The following is a 24,041-nucleotide window of genomic DNA, read 5'->3' on the forward strand; positions in this document are numbered from 1 at the left end:
CAGTACTCTCAGATTTGGAAACTGTTCATTTGGGAACATTTGTAAATGTTTAAATATTCTCTCAGATGTCCTTAACCTGAGGTAGCCTAATGTACGAGTGCTCAAGTTGAATATTTCAGTAGTCTCTCCTTCACTGACCGGCGATGCCAGCCAGGCCTCTTCTAATTAATGGAAGAGGAAGCACAGACGACAGGAGTGTCAGCAGGGGTGCGAGGGGGGCAGAGGCCTCTAACATTCAGCTGTCTGGTTTCATGGAGTTCTTCGATGAGGAAGTTTCCTTCCGCCCTAAAACCCTTCACTTCCAACCTATAGCTCCTGTAGCGATCTCAGAGATGTCAGGTGACAGCTGAACCTTCATCCTCCACCAAACCACCTCAGGCACTTTAGCTAACACATTTACAATGTCTCACACATACACGCACAGCTTTGAGCTTTGTAGTTGCATTCATGAGCACACTCTTATTTAGAAAGCAGTGCAGTGTTGAGCGATTCCAGGATGTGAAAGGAGAGAAAATACAAGAAATTTACAACCATTAACCTGCCAAAATAATGTAAAAATGCAGATAGTAGATAAATCTGTTATTTCTACCAAGCAACTGAAGCAGCTGAGGTTTTCTAAGCCATGCAGCTCTTGTATAACAAGCCATGCTATAGCAGCTTTGTAAGGTTATACTTGAGCTAAACGCTAACACAGGCATGCTAACATTATAACAATGATAATGACCAACACCAAAGTCAGTAAGACTCATCATCTGGGAACCAAATTTTGTGCCAATCCATCAAGTGGATATTGAGATATTTCACAGGATAAAGTTTTTGACTAGCTGCTGGTGCAGGAGGAAAAGTTACAGGATCACTAAAGCCATTATTGGCTTAATTCTCTGAATATAAATGACATTCATCATTCCATGGCAATTCATCCGATAGTTGTTGAGATGTTTGAGTCTGGACCAGCTGACCGACACATGGACCGACACTGTCATTCCGCTAGTGTGTTTAAAAACAAAGGTTCTTACAAACAAAAGCCTCTGATGTGACTCCAACATTCACTGTGACAAAATTAAAGTAGAAAAAAATGCTCAAGGACACCACAGGATACACCATTTAAGGAGAGAAGAATTATCAGAAGCACACAAACATTAGGATTTCCTGTATGTTGATAATCTCATTATTTACACGGCCAAGTGGTCCAGACATGCAAATTAACAGAGCAGTGCATAAATTACTTGAAAATGCAATGGAGCATTGAAATGCTCTGGTTCTCCAACTGCCATAATTAAATAATAAATACCTCATCGACCTCATCACTATTGATAAAGATCATGAACTACATTCATGATTGCTTTCGTGATTCCTTGACAACGTTCAAAGAAAATAACACATTTCAGTTCTGACTGCGTTGTGGTCAAACATTTCTTTTGCTGTATATTTCCCACAAATAACACAGCAGTATGACTGACAGACCAAAACCCAAAACAGATGTGTAGTTATCAATCAAACCAGTCTTCAATGATGCTGTGGGTTTCTAACAGGCTGCCTCCATGATTACACAAATTAAATTCCAGCAGGAGAAAATATATCAGTTCGGCCAGTCAAACATACGATCATCAGTGCCATTCAGCTGTCTGGTTAGAAATAAGCTATTTTAAGCCAGCAAGGCCTGGAATGATCTCCCAGTAGTATCATCACTCGTGCTGACATTTAAAGACAATTAAATACCTAAGAGATGCAATATGTCTGTGCACTCCTTCTAAACCCAATACAATGTGTAGATTAACTAGGGGCACACCTTTAATGGGGCATATCATCCTGTCTTTCCATTGAGTTTAGAATATAGATGTGGACAATATGCCCTCTATCTTTTTATTTCCTCTAAATCTAAAGTGGAACAAAGACGACCAAGACAAAGGAGGTGAGGCGAGAGGTGTAAAGAGAAGAGGAGGTGGGAAAGATGAATGCCACCGAGCAGTGTAGTTCATCATCTCAGAAGCCTATCTGAGTGTGGCGGTCAGGGAGAAAATGTGATCTCGTACTCCCCCTATACCCGGCTATCAAGGTCAAGTCACACTGGGAAAACAAGGAAAGGACGAGAGAAATGAAAGAGCACTGCCAGGGGCAAAGACGAGCAGGTCAAACTCAACATACAATCAGCCCCTCAGCTAAATGTTAGCCAGCGGAGTGGAAACAGCCACATGTCTCGATTGTATACCAAAGGCTACAACCTTTGCAAGGGAGGTGTTTGAAGGTGAGGACAGATGAGGGATTCATACATGAAAAGGACATTTCTCCTGTGAGAGAACTCTTTTGTCAACGAGTTAATGAATACATGGTTGAAAAGACGAGGGATGGAACTACCCAGTTTAATTGCGTGACATGTGAACACAAAGAGCTACAATATTGTCTGAAAAATACTGGTCAAACTTGTGAATACCTGATAAAATAAAAAACTGTTTCAGTTGACAAATGAACAATTTGGAGGAAAAAAAAAATTGCAATTTAAATTGCAATTATTTTCTATACAAAAAAACGAAACTACTGGTCTGTACGCGTGGTCTACATAGTATTAGATGTTGTGCTCTATGCCAAGTATTATACGTCAAATTCTGGGTGAAATTATTTTACTTAAATTCAATACCCACACATCTACTGTTAGCATTCCCTGCACCCCTCTGGCCTGGGAGATGTGCACTAGCCTACTTGAAAACCTGAAACACTCCAGAGTTTGATATATTTAGAGGTTGGCACCCAGATATACCAAGGCAACATAATGCTTGAACATCACAACAGTGGCTGGTAAGTCATGTCTAACAATGTTTTGTCATCTGAATGCTACTCATGTCACAGCACTAATGCTGCTTAAGATAACGGAGCTTCAGCAGCACTGATGCGGAAATATTAGCTTTTCAAAATGACAGGAAAAAACTGTTCGCAGCACCGACTCCAAAAGCTCACGATTCAGACCACCAACTGACAACTATCAAGCTAGCTGCTAACATTAGCTCCCTGTCTGCATCTAATCTCCTAGGGTGTCTACTTTGGCTGAGTGTCAAAACTACAAACACCAGAATGCAAATGCAATGAAGGAATACAAGTGAAATCAACACCGGCACACTTTAACTTGGTCCTGTTTGTTAAAACACTATAGGTAATGTACCATATAGGATTTTAAATTGTGTCACTTGCAATTTGAAAACTGCCCCCTTTCAAATTTCAATTTCAATTTAAAATGTTTAATTGTTCAGCCCTAAGTAAAAAGTATAAGGATTATTCTTTACTATAAATGGCAGTCTTAGCCATAAGTACAATAAGAACCATTGGTTCAACACCCCTTCTCTACAATGAAGCAGAAAAGTTCAATCATTTGCATGAGTTTGGGGGAAATGTAAATCCAACCACTGCCTGTAGACATGGCCCACCACACTGCGAAAACATGAGCAGGAAAGAACAGAAACTGAAACAGACACAGTTGAATAAGAAGGCAAATATAAAAGCAGAAGTTAGCCCGCTTTATTCCACAGTTCTAATTCTGGCTGCAGCACCTGCACATGGAATCACTGATGTAGAAACAGATTATGTTATAAGTGGAGGGAAATTTCTTGCTGATACTTGGCTTAAAATAGGAGAACAGGAGAAGCTACTGAATACAGGACATCTACTGTGACCTTAACCGAGAGCTACAGGCATAAAAAATGATGGATTTTATCATTTAAATGATGAAGGACTAAAGTGAAACACAGCTCAAGATGTGAACGCCAGTCAGAAAACACACTTCCACCTACAGCATGACGATACACAATATTCAAACCTCTGAAAAAACTGTTTCAAGTTGGCATGATGGAAATGTACAGAGGAAAATAACACCTTTTTACCCCACCCAGAGAAAGAAAATTAAACACTTTGCACAACACAGCGAGCTCTCAACAACAGAATACACCCACATGCTTTTCTCAGAAATCAGCAAAGTCATGATAAGAATGCAACACTTGCACAGGGCTTGGTGGGATAACAGTAGGGTGTCCAGACTCCAAGTGCACAGTCTGAGCCAAGCATTGTTGGACTCGTCCAAGGTGGGGATGGGTGCGTTCTGAACTCTCTGTTCTCCGTCCAGATGTTTCTTGTTGTCTGGCTAAGTGCAGGGGAAGGGAGGGGAGGGGATTACACAACTCGTTCTCTCACTCTCTCTTTAACCCACCAAGTGCTTATGCTAAGCAGGAAGTAGGAAGCTGTGAATCTCCACAGAAAAGGAAAGGGAAAACTTGGATAAACAGACACAGAAAGATGAATCAAACCCGTCATTATTAATTTTATTTTACTGGCATTCATGTTATTGTTCATTATTGTAACCTAGATTATTGTCCTAAATGGAGTTCTACACATCACTCACCAGTTACCTAACAGGAGAAATATCAGTCTTATTCTAGCTTGATGCAGTTATACTCAACAGTGCCTCCGATATATATATTGCCAATCCCGTCATATCTATGAAGGTAGATATTCAAAAACACCTTTTAATTAAAATTCAATACAATTCAACACCACTGCAAACTACATCCTCTAAACTGAAAACTTAGCTCTAAAACATTGTAACCTTCATTAGGCTAGGTTTTATTGCAGTACTGGTGTATTAGATTGCATTAGTTTTAGCAAGATGTGCTATAATAAACAGGCAGCTGTGTCAATCTGCCCACTGACGACTATTTACATATAAGACACCGGTCTCAAACTGTTGATAGGACACCTTGAATAGCGTGTCAATTATTATTCTTTGGATTGCAAATTATTAAACCGTGACTATGCAATATTTGTAAAACATTCCCAAAGGAAAGCTCAGTGACAGCCTACGACCCCACAGGGTTCTGGACAGAGACACAAGGAAGAGAAATAACCTTTTCTGAGTGTGCTCAACTATGTTTAACTTTTATTGCTTCTCAAAGGTTGGGTAGGTTTGCTCTAAGGTCCCTCACCCTATGTTTTGGCCACAGCAGCCAGATTTGGTCTACAAAAGTGTGAATGAGTTCAGATTCATAAACTGTAAACTACTTGATTAAAGTTCATTTGGGTATGAGTTTTGCATGTCTTCCATTGGCAAGAAGGTTTCCACAGATAAGAAGGAAATAAGTGTATTTATAAGCGTATTAATAACTGACTATAAATAACATCGGTCAAAGGTCACGTATAATTTGTGGATGATTTCCAAATCAATCCAAAAAAAAAATGGTCAGCTCTTTGGTCTTTTAAGAGTTAGCATAAACAAAGTATAAACAAATGTTTAGGTTCGTGAACAGGTTTTCTAACCCAGAGACCGCTGTGTCTGTAAACCCTGTTTGTTGTCACGGTCTTGTGTAGTTAAAGCAAATGGTTGTCTGCCATGGAGGGTGAGTTGTGGAGAACTAGATGGGCGCTGGACGTCAGTGTGAGGGACATGCTCAATTTCACAGGAGAAAGCCACTAAAAGCTTCCTCTCAATCAGATTCTCTGTGACTCCACCTTGTGTTTGTGTGTGTGTGTGTGTGTGTGTGTGTGTGTGTGTGTGTGTGTGTGTTTTTCCCCTCTTTGTTTCCCCAGGAGCTTCCACCATTAATTCTAAATTGTTTAGCTTTTCTCTCTTCACACTCCGTTGCTTTCATTATGCTAACACCAAACCGGTGGCAGGTTTAACGTTTTTCTCCACCGTTTTTTTTTTTTTTTTTTTTTTTTTTTTGTAAAGATGGGAAATGGGATTGAGGAGGCTCACCTGCCTTTCTGTGGCTGGCACTTCTGAAAAATTGTTTTTTGCAAATATCATCAGTCACAGGTGGACAGAACTTGTGTGTGTTACAGAGAACCACAGAGATTCTGTTAATTCTATCTGAAAGAGAAAAAAATACCCATTTTCTTTTTTTTCCCCCTCATCTGCTGAATCAAATGTCTGGAGTGGTGAACGTGCTGACAAATATTTAAAAGGGCAGTCAATGACATGGATATTCAACAGTCTCATTCATAAACCAACACTGCAACCATGTTACGTACAAATGGACAACAGAAGAGTGCGACGTTGAGTTACACGATGCAGGACTGACACGCCGACTGCATAATGAAAGAAAACAGGCCCTCACACAGCGATGTAGCAGACTTGTAGACTAAATATAAACACGACGACACATATACAGCTCTGAGTTCGGAAATGTGAACATTTGTAAAATGTTTCAGTGTTGCAACACTCTACACAGTCATAATATAATATGTACATTCTCAGAATTATCTGATTTATGTCTCCCCCCCCCCAAATCTTTTCTGTCTCGTCCTTCCTGTCCACCGGAAGAGGAGTTCTTCAACTGCCGGGAAAATGCAGGAAGATAATTTCCAAAGCAGATAAAAGCTGAAAGTAGGTTTCTGTGGCCTTTGTTAACAGTGACAATTACAATTTAATTAGTATTCAAGTTGGCAGCTTATTTCAGATACATTAATGGAAAAAGACTCACAATGTAGAATTTTAAGGACTCTGAGGGCTAACTGGAGAGCTCCAGAATACAAATGAATGTCTGTTAAAGACTGACAAGGTGGTTTTGTTTTCTCTGTATTAGGATATTCCAGTGGTTAGAACTGCCGACCTTCAACCGCACACAACTTGAGTTTAGTCCTGCAAGACTCCTCTGCCTCTGCTTAAGTGTCCTTCAGCATGGCACTGGAACTGGCGATGGTGTGGGGATATATTTTCTCACATCAAGATGTTACGCATCACACCATGATGAGATTTTTTTTTTTTCCCTCTAAGCCCATAATCACTCATCTGATTAATTTCAAAATTGAATTCACAGGCCCAAGTTCATGCTGTGCAGTTTATTAGTGCTGAGAACACTAGCTGATTAGTTCAACGGAAAATTGATCTGTTGTGATTTTCATTCATCACTTTAGTTAAATGTCAGAGGAAAACTGTAAACACTGGTTGGCTACAGCTTCATAAATACTGACATTAGCTAATTTTTTATAATTTTATATCATCATGTAGTTTACTGCTATATTTTTTCCTTAATTTTTTACTCGCAGATTAGAGAAAGTAATAATTCTAAAATAAAAGTTCATGAAATTAAAATTTCTGGCATTTTATGGACTGAGCATTTTATTCAAAAATAAATATATAAATTAATAATTAAAATTTAAATAAAGTGAAGCTCTACTTATACACAGGATATTATTTTATAACTGAAATTTCATGAATGCAAAGACAACACTGGTAAAAACTAATCTAGCACACTGTAACATAACACCAAATCTAGTCTAATCAACTGGGAGTTTAAAATTACAAAAAACAAAGAAGCACACCCTGAGCTAAAGATGGAGCATGAGGAAATGATCTCTTCCGCCCTGCATAACCTGCAACACTGTTCCACTTTGTTTGCATGATTAACAAGCGACCGAGCCGTGGAAGAGATCAATAAGCACTGGCCTTTTACGGGACTGAGTCTGACGTTGTAACCCTACCTTTGTGCCCTTCCTATTCCGCAGCCAATTATGTGATATGATCAATAAGCGTCAGTAATGGGATATCGATGCTTCTTGTGGCGATTCTGTGGCACAGGCTGGAAAAATCCATGGCTGGTGCAACATATAAACACTCCTCCTATACTTAGCTGCCACCGGGCAGTGCATCACTACGGTTCATAATATCTGTTTCCTTTGACAGGAGAGAGAGGAACTATGAAGCTGTTTATCCCCCCCCAGAAAGAGGCTGCTAATGTATTGGAGTGTGCGTTTCCGTGTGTGTGTGTGTGTGTGTGTGTGTGTGTGTGTGTGTGCGTTTCCGTGTGTGTGTGTGTGTGTGTGTGTGTGTGTGTGTGTGTGTGTGTGTGTGTGTATACAGCTGGGTTTGGAGGTGTCCGCAGGGTGGGGGGTGGGGACTGCTGTGCCTATCCCCGCAGTACAATTCAGATCCTAATCTGTTCCCGACCGCAGGAAACAGCCACAATCAGTCCACCACCACAACAACTCAAATTAGACTCCCGGCAACAGCACTGCTCCGACAAAAGCTAAGTGTCATTACTGACAGTCGTGGATGAAGACAGATGCCAGTCAAGGCCTGGAAAAAAAAAAAAAAAAAAAAACACTGGCGACTGATTAACAACTGAAGAGTCGAAATCAATTAAAGACGAAGAAAAAAAAAAAAAAAAGATCTTCTATGGTCTGGTCTGAGAGAAACGGCAGGGGAGAGATTCAGCCATCTGGCTCACCACTACAGAGACAGGACTGTGGCCTCGCCTTTCTTGTTTCTCTGCGGAGCGATGGCGCCCAGCAGAGAATGGCTGGCTGTGGAAAGATTCAGGCCGCCATTCCACCGCATGCCCATCCTAATCACCCCCAACAACCACTATGCAGATGGAGCCTCTTTAGAAATCAGACGGTGTCCATAAGGCTCCATGATCTCTTTGTCCATCTCTAGTGGAAAAGGCAACATGTTGTCATGGCGGATCTGTTTCCTCAAAGTGTAATGTGTCCCCAGGGGGTTAGTTGGATAAGATAATTATGAGAGGATGCTAACAGAGTGATCCTTGTGTTCACACATGCAAAAATTACAGGTAATGCTACCGTCACCTACAAAAACGCTCTCGATATTGGAATGCTCTCCACTAGATTTGCTGTAAGCTGCATTTACATGACATCACTTCAGTTCTCTCCCTCTCAGTCGGAAAGATTATAGGTCAACGCGGAGTTCCCCCGCATAAACACTGTGCTCGCGTTTTCAGACGAGCAGCGTTCCCCGAGGAATGCAGGGAAGAGAAGGAAGAGAGACGCATGTGAATGCTCTGAAGGGTTTCTGTGTTGGAGAGATGATAAAATGCATGGCTCTGGTTTCCAGCACCAACTACGGGAGTCATGTTCAAGACACTGGAAGAGACCAAATGAAGGCAACATAATAATAAGATGTACTGTAGTAATGTAATGATTTAAGAATATGCACCACACAGGGCAAAAAAAAAAAAAAAAAAAAAAAATACTTTAATTGCTCTGTACTAGATATCTAATGGTGCCCAATGTTTCCCATATATACACCACCACCCCCCACAATCCCACTACTGGGTACCAAAGCTAGTCTGACAGTCTTCTTAAATTTTGACCATAGTACATCACAGCTCTGAACTGAGGCATATTTGTCAGATGATAATATACAACTGATAGAAAATTCTTCCCAAGACCTATCCACCCACAAGACTCCATTCTCCTGTTCATTAGTTCTGTCGTGAAACAAACAGAGCCGTGAGATGAACACACATTCACATCCCTACAATTCAGCGCGTTCTGGTGATTTTTAGTACTTCAAAATGCTCAACCCTTCATTGCTCTGCAGCAGCATTTTCTGCCCTCCGTGTCCACAATGGCACGCATTCAAATTGGGGCCTGTGCAGCTGAGTGCTCACTGTTTAAATTTGGATGCACACCATTTGGATTATTACAGTCAGGGTGAAAAGGGTTAAGCTGTGTGCCAGTCAAGAGCAGGAATCAATAGACCAAAATTTACAGGTTAAACTGTAAGAACTAGCATTTGATCATTATCATTCAATGAGTATTAAATCATTGTTATTAATGATTATTAATCTATGCATCAATTTACATTTACATTCTTCCTTTAAATCTTCCCTTATTCTCTGTGGGGAATTTCAGTGTTTGCATTGAGCCTAAAATCTGCTTCAGCACCACATCTTGTGGTAGCTGTGGTGTGTGTTGCTCAGAGCTCACACAGATGTAGCAGGTATTTACTGTATGTGGAAAGTCAGAAATAAAAAAAAAAAAAAAAAAAGGGGCTTGTTTGAATTCCAAATTCACTTCCCGTTTCTTTTTCCCCACTGCACAAGCAGCAGGCGTGCAGAGCTGCAGCGGTCTGTGCGTGACCATTCATTTGCACATAATGAATATCGACCTCAACCGCTATGCAATTCATTCAACTGCTGCATTATACAACAACTACTTAACTGTTTTGCTGTTTAAGTCTGTGCTAAGCATCCTTCCACTCACATAACTCGTATTTATTTATTTTCTGAGAGCCTGTATGGTCGACTAACTAATGTGTAGAGAAGCTGAAACCTTATGCTCTGCTGTATTTAGAAGGAAAGATTTCTCCCTACATCAGCAGAGCCTTGTGTATCTATTATATAATAACTATATACCAGGTTGTTGTGGTGGTGAGATCCAGATGCTTATTCCTATTTCATTATATATTAAAAGCAAAAAGTGTTTGAGCAAGCAAAGGACAAACAGCAAAGTCCAACAAAGTTTCCTTGTGTCCCTGCTGCAGCGTAGCACACAACAAAATAAAATAACCAGGAACCAGGAAGTGCAAAGGCTGAATTAGAGTCATTAGAAATTGAACTTTAATCTCTGGTCCAATCCATGAACTCATCTCATTTTCTCTTACTAATCATGTGACACACAGTTTAACAGGAAGTTTCTCTTAAGTGATTCACTAGCTTTGTATTTTTTTTTAAGCTTTTCTGGCTTGCTTTCAAAACTCAGATTTTTTCTTACACAGAAACACAACACAATAATGGTTTCAGTTCAACACATTTCATGCCTCATAAATGGTATATTTTTGAAGGTGTTTAACACTTTTCCAAAAGAGGACAGATGTTCACACCTCAATGCCAGCGCTAGATTTGTTCTGTTATTCACATGGGATTTAGAAGATAAGAGTACCTTTTTTTTTTTTTTTTTTTATCATCATGAAGCACTGTGGGTGAAAAATAAATAAATAAGGCAAAGTAAGTCACATATTTATATTCTATTCATATGCAGAGTGTCATACAACCACTACACAGTGCTAAGTGCAAGCATCACATAGGTACAGAGAAACCTTTCAACACCTTTTTTGAGATACTAAGGATATTCAAATGTTTGTACAGCTGACAAACATTGTTTTAACAGGATAAATTTTTACTTAGCTGACAAGTTGAACAGAAGCAGCTGGGCATGTAAAACCCTCACTGCTGGGTTGGTTGTCTGTTACTTATGTTTCCAAGGAAATACTTATTTTTAGGCCAAGTGGATACTAAGACTGTCCTTCAACTTGAGAAAGTTCAACCTCTCTCCTGCCGCAAGGCATCCGCCCTAATGAAGTGACCTTGAACAGGACACTGGATTCCCACCAGCTCTGGGAATCCTGCTCTGTACTCCTGCCTCGGTGTGAAAACAGGTTTAGAGGTTAAGAAAAGAAATATAACTAGGGATCAATGCATTGCTAGGCCCCTACTATATCCCCTGGGATTAAACGAATATTACATATTTTTTGTACAACCTGATTGTATTTTCATAGCTTTGCTCGTCGTTCTTATTGATTATGATATTATTATGCTCACCAGGTTCAGTTTTGATCATCTGCAGTTGGGGCAATATCATTATAACAACCAGGTCAGATCACACGTCAGATCACACGTCATCAGCAATGTTTTGTTAATCCAAACCACATATTTTGACTTTACTGTAACTGTACGTATAATCATCAGGAAACATGATCACACTTCCAGCCATAAAGTAGACAGACTAAATTAATCTACTTCCTTACAACCTTTCTTCATTTTACAACTAATAACAGGGATGGATTTCTTTAGCATTTTCTCAAATCTCAAGCTGGTTCCGAATATGGTCGTCATATCTGAATCACTTATCAAATAAATTCTAATAGTTTATTAGATTTAAAAAAGTGTAATGTTTTTATTTGACTCAAAAAGAAGAAGATTTAACAATCTAGCTATTTCTCATCACATTAATAACACAGTTGGTGATTTTAATTGTGATTTAAGGACCAATTACCAGAAAAGCATGACACTGATACAAACAGAAACTATGGGAATTAACTAGCAATCCTAAAACATGGACAGTCTACTGCGCTGAAGGGTTGTAGAGCTTTCCCCACTTATTTTGTCACTGCAGCTCTGTGACATTCATTAACCCTGTCCTCACTCATTTTTCCTCTTGCCGTGGGGGAAAACATTGCTCCTCACTCACTTGGGGGAGCAACATTGTTTCGCATACAGTATGCAGTATGCAATTAGCATTACCTGAGGGTGAACTTTCTGTCACAGAATACAGTGTATCACTGGCAGGCGGGGGGGTGGGGGTGGGGGGCTTGTCCTTCTCAACTTATCAAAAATGCCACAAGTTCTTACTTTAACATGCTAGATGGCAGATGTCTCCTCCTGAAATCAGCTATGTGCACCACTCCCTAACTGCAGTCATCCGAACTGTTCATATGTGTGAAAGGTCTCGTAGCTTAATCTCATAGCTTCCCATTACCACAGACAGGTTGAGACAAAGGCTATTTCTATCCATAAACATTGTTATGCCAGTTCTGGAAATGACAACACACAAGCCACATGAATATTGAAAGTTTCAGTTAAAAAGATTTTCATGACCTTAGGAGTCGGATTACCTCACACAGAAGGTTAGAAACCCCCAGCCTAGACCCATTCACTCCTTGTCAATCCCATTAGCTGCCGGTGGCACCGGCCCAGCTGTGCAACCCAGAACGTGTCTCTAACGAGCTCCATTAGCAGTATTACCTGCATCCGGAAGGCACCGAGGTCGCGGGGTCAACAGTAGACCAAACGCGGAGATTAAATTACTCCTGAGGGAGGTAGGGGTGGGTGGTTGTCTAGAGTAGTCACCACCTCCCTCCCCACACTGGTCACAAACATAGATTTCAGAATAGTACATGGCCTGGCATTTACCATGTCATTTTCCGGTTCATACACTCTCTCTGATCTTATTTCCAACCCTGCAGAGCTCTTTAAGACGGGGCTTTCAGTGTGTTACAAGCATAACCAGGGATCAGGCCACCATACACTTGTGCAGTCAACTGAAGAAACAGACAGATATGCGAATTAGAACACTGTAACTGAATATACTGAAAAACAAAAGTGGTCATAAAGAGTTAAAGCTAATGGCTAAGCGGGGGTACAGACTTGAGGATGGGGTAAATGGAGAAAGGTTTAGCATATGGTGCCAAAATAACACAGAATACCACCCAACTACAGCTCTATGGAGCTTTTTAGTGTCTTTTAGCTCATTGGTTGTTTTGGGTTTGTGGCACATTTACTGTATGGTTCGGTTTCTCCTGTCTCATTCAACCTGAGGTAAGGTGATGTTTTCAGCAAACAAGCTGAGGTAAACCCACTAAAGTTTACCTGGATTGCATCAAGCAGCAGCCAGGAAGGGTTAGCATGTAACTACTGAAAAAGGTTGAAAAGCCAGATACTTCTCTAAAAACCTGGTAGAGACCAAACCAGAGCTAAAAGATATATAAATACAAGATTTTAATTTGTCAGGTGGTGAACTTAACACTAATAAATCCTGACACTGCTTTGTGTCTGCTGTGAGCCAGCTGCCGTAACAAGCGGTGGAAAAAATGGAGGGGCAACCACTATTGGACAAATGCAAGACCAGAAAATGACACAAATGTGCCAATTCACATTCTCCACACAAATTAATACAAGTTATAATCCGACTGAACATGCAGTCTACCTGTTCTCAACTTGCTAGTTATGTATGCGTCATCAATATGTTTGCTAACTATGTTTCCTCTGCCATGTAAGCCAACTTTTACCGCAATGTCTAGACGAGTCATGCTGCTTTCATATTTAGTTATCCTCTGAGAAAGATGTTTGAGGTTCTGAAAGCCTGTTCTTGACCACGTATCATAACCTCTGAATAATACACATGCAAAGCAAATGAGCACCTTCTTTGACAAGCTAGCAGTTAGCCATTTTTTCTGGAGAACCACTCCGTACTGAATCCTCAATTATTTTTACCAGCAGTTTGGTTTATGACAATATTCCCCACAGCAGGTGGGCATGAACGCGTTTAATCTCAAATTCTCTTTCAAGAGGCAGACTTTCAGTTTTGCGCTGTACAAGTTAATCCACTTCGCTCATGGTGTTTCTGTTCTGTAAAAAAAAAAAAAAAAAATAGCTTTAACTGTTTCTTTTCTGTTTTGGCATGAATTAGAAAACTACCTGAGAATGAAAGTGGATGAAACCCCATTTGATACATTCATGATTATCCTTGTTTATATTTCCATTGCCAGCATATTGATAGCAGAATTTAACAACCTATAATTCAGATCAGCTCTGGTTACTTGCCAGCAGCAGCCAATATTTTCTGGTGGGAGCAGGACAAAGAGGAAGAATCTCAATTACCGTGAGTGGAAGCAGCAGGCTGTGTGTGAGATCTGGAGCCCCGCAGAGCACAGAGAGGCTCCAGGAGAGCTCTGGGCTCAGCCAACAGTGATTCAATCTGAACACAGGTACTGTAACATCTCACACACACACACACACACACACACACACACACATACACACATACACACACACACACACGCACACACACAGAAACAAAAGCACAGCAGCACACACAAACATATCCATCTGACTCATCCCAAAGGTATTCAAAACTACCTCACTAACAGGAGAAAAAAAAAACATTGCAAAAGAGAGAGCAGAGCTCAGTCTTTGTCTTTCAGACACAGCCTGAGGCACCGGCTTCTAGATATGTACACTTTGAGCTCTGAAACATCTCCAAACACCAGTGCTCATTAAGCATCCGTTTACAACCTTGAGGTAGAGAAAAATGCCTCACTACCCTTTAAAATACAATACTGGGATTTTTTTTTTGACCACCCAAATGAAGGTCATCTTGATACACTTCCCCTCCTGTCCACAACAAAGCAGAGAAGTCTGAACTCAGAGTTCTTGTGCCCACGCTCACTTATATTTATATTCCTAAATTAACAGCATTTTAAGTAAAAAATAAAATTGTACCAACAAATCAAACTCATCTCTTGTTTCAACAAAAGTAACAGTCTTGATAATCTTGAATATTAATGTGATTCATTACAAATAAAGCCAGTTCTGTTAACTTGTGGTCTTTATTTGGGAAAACATGAAATTTTCAGTCCGTGTTTACTTTATCCTTTCCACTATAAAATATGTTATATTAAATCAACTTTTCTTTTATTATTAACTTAATGTTGAATATGTTAAATGTCAGTTTCAATTTTACATTGTTCAATTATCCATTTCAGAACATCAAATCATGAGTTCAGCTGACAAAATGTCAGATACAATTGTTTCCTTCACTCATCAACTGAATATATTTGAAAACATTGTTAACTTATTCTGACATATTCCCCAGCATATGCAATGCATGCTCTAAATCTACAAGATTAAAATTCCCCAGAGAGCCTTCTGTTTTCTCAAATGAAAAAGTTACATGATGCCGGCTGTTGTGTGGTTTTATAACTGTGTCTCTGAGGTGTCAGATGGTTTTCAAAAGTGAAACAATATAAAGTGATGAAGATAGGTCTGTAATTCAGAAACTTCCTGCATCCTTGTTGTGTAAGGAACTTTAATCATAGTGGTCATATTGCAAAAAAAATGTTATAGTGACTGCTAGTGCAGCAAAAGCTGTCATGAGTAAAAGTAAACAGTAATAAAATCTAAGCTGTGACAATATAAAATAATGTAACTCTAACTTGGAATAAGTTAACAGGCATAAAATTCAGTTGTATAAACTCAAAGTTTATCCTTGTTATATCCTGTTAAACATCACAGGGGCTGGATGTATCCCGGTATAGTGCATGCTGGGATAGATCCAGCCCCGGTGGCGGGCTACAACCTGGACAAGTCACCACGCTATCACAGGGCTGGCACATATAGCAAGACAACCACACTTTCATTCACATCTATGGGCAATTTATGGGTCAGTTTTTGTAAGCTTCATGACTTGTAGGAGGAGACCCACTATGGTCAATGATTGTTTTCACTTGTTTAGTCTACAAAACGTCATGAACAGTCATCATAAATGTCACAATTTCTCAGAGCCCAACACACATCATCATCATCATCATCAAGTTGCTTGTTTTGTCCAGCACATCCTCGCATGAGAGAAGCAGGAGCTAGCAGATGTTTGACTCAATCACTCAATGTCCAAAATAGAAGTTTTCTTTTAATGAACTAATCGATTAATCAACTCATTGTTTCAGCATTAAAACGCATGCAGACATGAGAACTAAAACTCCACACAGAAAGCCCATGTTTGGTTTGGTCTGAACTGAGGATCTCCTCGACAAGGTACGACAAATATCAAACAGACCTTATGTAGTGTCATAGCACATGCCAAAACGTCCACTAACAAACCATCAAAATCTGAAAAACTATCCACTGTGCTCTTCAGAATGCACTAAAACACAATAACGCATTGGAGCACAAACTGGGATTGGTGCCAACGTTTAAAGCATTATTGTCATTAAGGTCAGCTAACAGCAGCAACTGAATAGAATTAGTGGGTCAATAGAAAATGGAGAAGCACATGAGAGTTACACTTTCATTGAAAGACCGGTCTGATTCAAGTCACACAGTATTAACAACCAATGTTAACACACACTTCCTGTGTCAAACAGATCTGACGATACTAAATGTGTCACAGCAAGGTATAACTAGAGACAAAACTCAACTTTGGGGAAACTATCGATCACCGCGCAGCCGTTGATGAAAGACAAATTTTGTCCAGAGCAAATAATGTAATCGCTCTGCTTCACCTCCTCTTCATTTGGCTGAGCCACTGATTCTTGTGTGTTCTGAGTGTTAAAGCACATGCGCTCTGACCTTTTTCTTATCATAAATCACATACCACTGTTCTGCTGCCAGGATTTTGTTTAACCCAATTTGTCACTGAGGACACCCCTTCCACCCTCACTGCAGATCCAAACTGTGGGACTGGGAAGCATGGGATTAGTGGGCGGATCAAAGCATGCCATCCAGACCTCTCTCTCGCCTTGTAATCATGGAAGTCAGTAGCTTCTGGAGCTGATAAGATGAAGCTACTGCTGCTCAGTAGCCAAATAGAGAAGGACTGGAGACTAGAGCTGCAGCTACCCATTATTTTACCTGATTAATTTGTCAGTTTTATTACATTAAAGCATTTAGTCTAAGAAGTGTCAGAAAAGAACATCACAAGTTCACAGAGCCTGATGTAATGTTATGAAATTGCTTGCTTTGCCTGACAGACTGTCCAAAACCCCCCAAAAATATGCAATTAACACTGATACAAAACAGAGAAAGCAACAAAGCAACAGATTCGCACTGTTGGGATGCCAGAACCAGAATATTTGGCTTTTTTTTCTTCATGAATGACCACAAAGATTAATTCATTATCAAAAAATTGTTGTCAAATACAACTCTGTTTATGGACCAATCAATTCATTACTTCTGGAAACATGACGGAAAAGCAAGAAATCAAACAACACAGAGAGTGAAAGCCAGACATTCACACATTGTTATGACAGAAACGGGGACTTGGAAGTTGTGCCAAGAATATCAGACAAATGTGCTGTCAGTGGGCAATCGCTGTGGTATGATAGCTGTTTCGGCCTCTGCGGGGCACGACAATAACAATAACTGAAACAATTCAGGATGCGGGCAACTGTGATCAATTCCCTGACTTATCACCATACACAAACAGAGGCTCCGTGGTACTTCAGAGCGGACTTCGGGGTAGATAAAAAAAGTCAATAGAAAGGTTTGCCACAGTGCACTTTTACTCTACTGCTGTGGTCACGTAAACTTCCTGTGGCACCCGACACTTCCTCGTACTGGCTTTGGAAATATGAGGGAGCTGAAGTGGAGAGGGAGCTTTCCAGAGTGTGGCATCTAGAATGCAAACCTATAATTGCACCACAATGTAGACTCATGTTTTCTTTGAGTCTAATTATACACAAAGGCGGTTACTCCTCTTGTCACCCCTATGCCGCTTTGTGGCACGGGTAAAATATAAAAGATCGCTGCCACCTTATGATAGCACTGCTACAGCTAAACCAAAAGGATTTGGAGAGTATCAGCTAAACTTTCCGTAACCATCAAGCACTGATTTCCAAGCATTTTTATTAATTTGTCCAAGCTCTGTATTGAACATCCACACCCACCTGGTGCTCCAAAGGGTCAACAACAGTAAAGATAAACTGCTGCAAATAACTGAAGCTAGGATTGATATGTTTTTAATTCCTCTTCAGAAAGCTAATGATCATTCCTGCTCCCTCTGCACTTGGAACTATAGACTTAATACTCACTTAAGACCCTTCAATCTAAAGTAAATGTGAGGATGTTGTAGCTGCCACTGCGAGTTAATTTCGTCAGCACTTCATATTCCTGATAACATGACAATGAGCAATCTTACACAGGTTGATATCATATTTGAGTACTGCAGGAAACAGGTATGATCATCCTTGAGGCCGCCAGCTGAGCACCAAGATTACACCTTAGTGTCTAAAGATGTCTGTGGACTTAATTCCTTCCTTCACCTGTGCAAAACTGAATGGCTCTTAATGTGTTTAAGCACCTAACTACTGTATGTAATTGTATTATCACAGATGTACTGATAGTAGAGCTGCACAGGGCTGGGGCCAAGAAGCGGGCTTGTTGTGACAGGAAGGTTTCTGTGTAAAATCTGTGGGCCACCAGTGGGAAATCCAGGAATAAGATGCTGCAAAATGTCACTCAGCTTTCCACAGAATCAAAGCAATGCATGGAACATCTCTGTGTACCCGCCGGCTGCCCAGGCAATCCCAAGGTGTGAATAAGAAGCAGAGCAATGCATATACAAGCATGGTGTGCATAGTCACAAGACATAGCCTGGGGGTGTGAATCAAACACATCACCTGCTGGTTTGAAGTTAACAGAGGCCGACTCACCTGTGACATCTGGGGTCTGAAATTGATCTCCTTCAGGTCCACTGATCCCGGCGAGAGGTTGTGCAACATCTGACACAGGAGCACCCCGTCTCGCAGGGCCTGTGCCAAGTCGAAGACGGCCGCCGAGGGCCACACGACCCGGTGGTTCGGGGGCAGGACCTTGCAGTCTATCAACCACCGCCCGCATTGTCTCCACTCCTCCATAGCGGCTCCCGGAGGCTCTCCTCGCAAAGTAACCGAGTCCACGAGCTGGTTCACAGCGGTGCTGAGAGCGGCGGTTCACGGCGCACTAAGCAGGCACTAAGGTCGCTTCCCTACCAGCGCCGGATGTCTCAATCATTCACTATCGGCTCGGTGATCAGGCAGTTTCACAACTTTATGTTAATAGCTGTACGTCACCGCACTATATCCCCATCCCAGACGCATGTCAGCTCTGCTCTCCTCTCAACATGGAAATGATGAAAGCTTGAGAATGACTCAAATAATCACAGCGTTTCATCAAATCAGGCTCAGCAGGCGGCAGCAGAAAACAGAGACGGGCTACGGGAACCTTCTTCATTCTTAAAAAGTTTTATCAACATATCCAATACAAAGGGCGTGAATGAAGGGTTACAACAGTGGCAAATAAAACAGCTGGATGCAGCGGTTTGTCATGTAGCCTATCGACTTCACTAGAGTCTCACATTTCAGTGAACCACACCACACAGCCTACAACACAATGTAGAAAAAACAGCGTTTCAAGTCTGTTTAGTTGTTGAAATCTAAGTCCGGAGTCACCTACCGCGTTCGCATTGAACGTTTCCTCACAAGTTAAACGTCAAAAACAAGAACTTCCAGTAATTTCCAGAGCGAAAAAAAAGAGGAGATAATACACACAAGAGTCTGTCCACAACGCCAGGATCTCCCTCTTCCCACAACACAATCTAAACATCGCTCAGCGGTCGCGGATACATGTCCAGTGAAAACAAGAATCAAGCGTCTACATTTACCCGTTTAATGTTACTTTGCTTCGCGCCTTTACGCACGCCCAAAACAGCGTTACGCCTTCACACAGCTTCGCTTTTCTGTGATTTCTGCCTCCCTTCCGTTCATGTCCTCTCTCTCCCTCTCTCTCTCTCTCTCTCGCGTCTCCCTATCCTCGTTTCCCTTTCGGACTGAGATGTTTAGCGGTCCCAACTCCCGACCCGCGCTGTACAGATCTGAGGGGGAAAGCGTCCAGGCTTTCAAGCTCGGTGTTGAGCCGCTGGTCGAACAGGGTTCGCACGTGCTGATTATCTCGTGCAAACTTGGATAGTGTGTCTGCACTTCGCTAAAGTGGCTCCATACTCCAAGAATGTGAGTTTCAGGGAATATTTTTTGAACCGGGAGCAGTGGATGCGCCCTCTGACGGATGAAGCGCGCACTGCACGGGATTCTAATGCAAGGTATTAAAGGGACAGTTCAGACAAAAACAAAAAAAACACAATAAAACATTTTCTGCCTTAACTGCAGTGTGATCGGTCCATAATGATGTTTGACTTGGTGCAAAGTGGAAAAAAACTGTGTGAAGCTTCTAACATCAGCACTGAACTGAAAGGTTGGCAGGTGCACTGGTGGAAAGTCGCCACTAGTTTTCAGTATATCTGCTCACAATGCTGTGGATCATTGTGAAGGTCTACATGATTTTATGTGTCAAAATCTGCTTATACTATTCAGTTTTATCATGTCTTCTATGCCTCTGGAGGAGCTTTGTGGAGTCTGAGGAACTGACCCCCTGATGACATCATCATCAGGGTTATCTCAGCTTGAGTTTGGAGAGTGCAAATCTGTAACAGAAAAGGTTAATTTACAAAGCGGATGTGTGGAGTTTGAAAGACGTGTATTTACCAAGCAGAGAGGACCTTAAGACCTGGACACACTAAGATTTAAAAGGCAGAATCAATCTTTGTGAGAGTTCTGTGTGGAGTTTAACTTTTCAAAATCTGACATGCAAATTTGCACCATTAACCAACAGAAAGCTAACATGACTGAGCTGATCTTAGAGGGGATGGAGAGCCAGAGTCCAAAATAGATTACACTTGCAGGCTAAGCTAACAAGAGCACTTGACGTAACGGTGTGCGATGGTAAACCAAGCTCCTCACTCGTGTGGCTGGTCAAATGTCACTTTGTGATGTGACTGTAGCATTGGAACATTGCATTATGGGATCCGGTGTTTTTGGGCTTGGATCCATGCCACAGGACTAAAAGTCAAGATATCTCGGCCGCTGCTGCTTCATTTTTGACCATTCTTTTTTTTTTAAGCAGCTGTCTCAACATTGTGGAATACACAATACTTAATTACTGGATCACTGCCCCTTTCAATATAAATATGAACAACACCACACACCAAACCCACACATACACACTTTCAGAGGTACAAACCACTGAGAATACATGGGCCACACCTGGATGATTAATGATTAAAAAGATTTTCTGCTATACATATCTGATGTGCTGGATGGACATGATCCGCAACAATACTCAGATAGACTGTGGAATTCAAACAATGATTGACTGGTGTTAATGGGCTCAGAGTGTGCAAAGAAATCATTCCCCACATCATTACACCACCTACCACCAGCCTGGACTGTTGACACAAGGCAGGTTGGGTCCATTGATTCATACTGTTGATGCCAAATTGTGACCCTTACATCTGCTGCCTCAGCAGATATCCAGTTTCATCACACCAGCCTACATTTTTCAGTCTTTAATAGCCTAGTCCAAGCTTGCTCACCACAGTTGTAATAGTGGATATCTGAGTTTCTGCAGCCTTTCTGTCAGCTCCAACCAATCTGACCATGTCCTCTGACCTTTCGCAATCAACAAGTTGTTTCTGTCCACAGAGCTGTTGCTCACTGGATGTTTTTTGTTTTCTGCTCCATTCTGAGTAAAAACTCTAGAGACTGGTGTGTGTGAAAATCCCAGGAGATCAACAGTTTCAGAAAACCTCAGACCAGTCAATTATGCCACAGTCAAAGTCACTGAGATCACATTTTTTCCTCATTCTGATGTTTGATGTGAACATAAACTGAAGCTCCTGACCTGTATCTGCATGATCGTATATACTGCACTGCTGCCACATGATTGGCTGATTGGATAACTGCATGAACAAGCAGGTGTACATGTGTTCCTAATAAAGTACTCAGTGAATCTATATTAATCTGTGTACCATTGAAACACACCAAACAAACCACTACATTTGCTGTGATCGGAAATGCACCCTCTACTTTGCTACTGAAAAATGTGATTGACCTGTCGTGGCTTGTCCCTTAATGCCATAAAATCTGTTCCAAACAGAGTCCACAGACAACACACAGACAGACACACACTTTTTCTTTTTTTTTTGCAGAGGACATTTTGACACATTAAAATAGGAAAAGCACAAGTATAAATAATAAAATGAATACTGGCTGAGTTCCATTTAGCAGCTTTAGTTTCAGGGTCCTGGTGATGTACATGCTTGCTCCCTGTCACACTCTCATGAATTCCTGTGACTGCCATGAATTGAACAGGACAGAACCACCTCCTACTATGACAAGTTAAAATGTCGTCTGTGGAAATGACTAATAACGTTAAGTACGTTTTACAGTAAGACGCCAAAAATGGTTTCATGTCTTTAGCGGGTGGTTGGCGATTGACGCTCGACAAGAGCTTCAGCCATCTTTGTCTTCTTTAGAATACAAGAGGCTATGATACATCCACTGAGCAGGCACTAAGTCTTCAGGGCAGACTGGAGGCCACAATAAGTCGCTGTCAGAAAGTGACAAGACAGGCTGGAACAGTCCAGGGCTAGCTGGTTTGCATGCTAACTTCAGTAGAAAAAGAGAAGTGATATAAGCAAGAGGTAGCAATGGTGTTGCTTTCCACTTCTGGAGACAACATGGTGAGTAAAGGAATGAAGTTTGATACTGAGCTTGCAACGTTTCTTCTAGACTGGAAAGTAAACAGCTGTTAATGCTAACGTTGGGTATGTAGCAATAGCAAAACTTGTAATACTTTCTTTAACTTCTCTGTTAGTGAGATAACATGGTTTAAAGCTAATATAATCAATATTTTTATATTAACAATGGATCAAATGATTATGTTCAATGCAAAAAGGGTTTTACAGCCCACAACTATTTGGTCCACTCTTCCAGCTTTCATCAGCTTCGTTTTCAGACACATCAGGCGGCTGTTTTCAATGAATGTCAGACAAAATTAGCAACTTGTTGAGCATTTAGCAGCTGAGGGAACAGATTTTTCCCTCAGGAGTTTGTGAAAAGCAAAACAGACCGAAAAGAGAATAAGTTTGAAGTTTGACGTATCAGCTTAAGTGATGATAATATGGCAGTGTTATCTTCACAGCTTCTTTCTGCTTTCCACAAAGCAATAGCCTACGGCTGTTTAGATATGTTGGGTTTTATTTTGTTCATTTCTTTAATTTGAAATTTCCTTTCTCAATCGCTCTCTCTTTAATTTCCCAGTGTCAGTCCTTGTTAATAAAACAATCACATTTGGCCAATTAATCACTTAATTATCACTAACATCAATATGCCACATGTTCCTTGTTAAATCCTCTTGGTCATGTCTCATTACTTTCTCAGCTCAGTCATCATTGTCTTTTCCCACCTCCAGATTTCCACAGGGACGTAACACATTTGGCAAATTTATCTCCAGGCATAAAATGGAGCGGCAAATCGGTCTCATGTTCTGTGCTTCTATTTTTGTTTTTTTAAACATTGCAAAGCAGGATCCATACATCAAGGCTAGATACAAGTGGGTGCATTGAAATCATCAATATGCATGTGTGGACTTAGATACAGGCCTAAGGAAGGACTCAAACGGCCACTGTCAGCTCTTTACAGCGGACATGAATATTGTGGACTCTGCTTTCTGTCTACCAGTGTCCCCCTTCTTTAGTGCTTGCTTTGGAATTGGCAGGTAAAAACATGACCTCCCACCCAAATGTGTTAAAACACCACTGGATGTCAAGAAGGCATAGAGATACAAGATGTTTTCAGAGTAATGTGACAGAATTACACCAATGTAACCAAAAAGTTTACTGTATTTTGACATCTCCACCAGCTAACACCCCAGACAGGGAGGCTGGGGCCACAAATTGCAAGTGTTGTGCAGAGACATTGAAGCTGATATTTTTTGCACTGCCCTGAACAGAGCACATATCAATCGGGTTCTCGAAGATTTTTTGAAGGTGTTGAATTTTAATCCCTTCTTCATCCCCCTGTATTCATACATTGTACTTTAAAAGTAGGCCTTTCAGCAGAGGATTGATTTTCTGACATGGAGTACGTTGTCGCTGACACTAAACCTTTC

General features: G+C 41.0%; 1 protein-coding gene across 12 annotated transcripts in view; it reads right to left on the minus strand.

The window, feature by feature from the left end:
- Window positions 1-20,073, minus strand: part of vav2 (vav 2 guanine nucleotide exchange factor) — a 211,242-nt gene extending 191,169 nt beyond the window's left edge. For 5 of the 12 annotated variants that reach the window (XM_056403330.1, XM_056403326.1, XM_056403329.1 and 2 more), the window contains exon 1: window positions 18,710-20,073. In XM_056403330.1, coding sequence (XP_056259305.1) covers window positions 18,710-18,913 — 204 coding nt within the window. In that variant the 5' untranslated portion in view covers window positions 18,914-20,073. The remainder of the gene's footprint in view (window positions 1-18,709) is intronic. The other 7 variants (XM_056403331.1, XM_056403327.1, XM_056403324.1 and 4 more) reach the window with 2 other exon arrangements.
- Between the last annotated feature and the right edge of the window lie 3,968 nt (window positions 20,074-24,041).

This window comes from Seriola aureovittata, chromosome 18 (assembly GCF_021018895.1).
Source record: "Seriola aureovittata isolate HTS-2021-v1 ecotype China chromosome 18, ASM2101889v1, whole genome shotgun sequence".
Lineage (NCBI taxonomy): Eukaryota > Metazoa > Chordata > Actinopteri > Carangiformes > Carangidae > Seriola > Seriola aureovittata.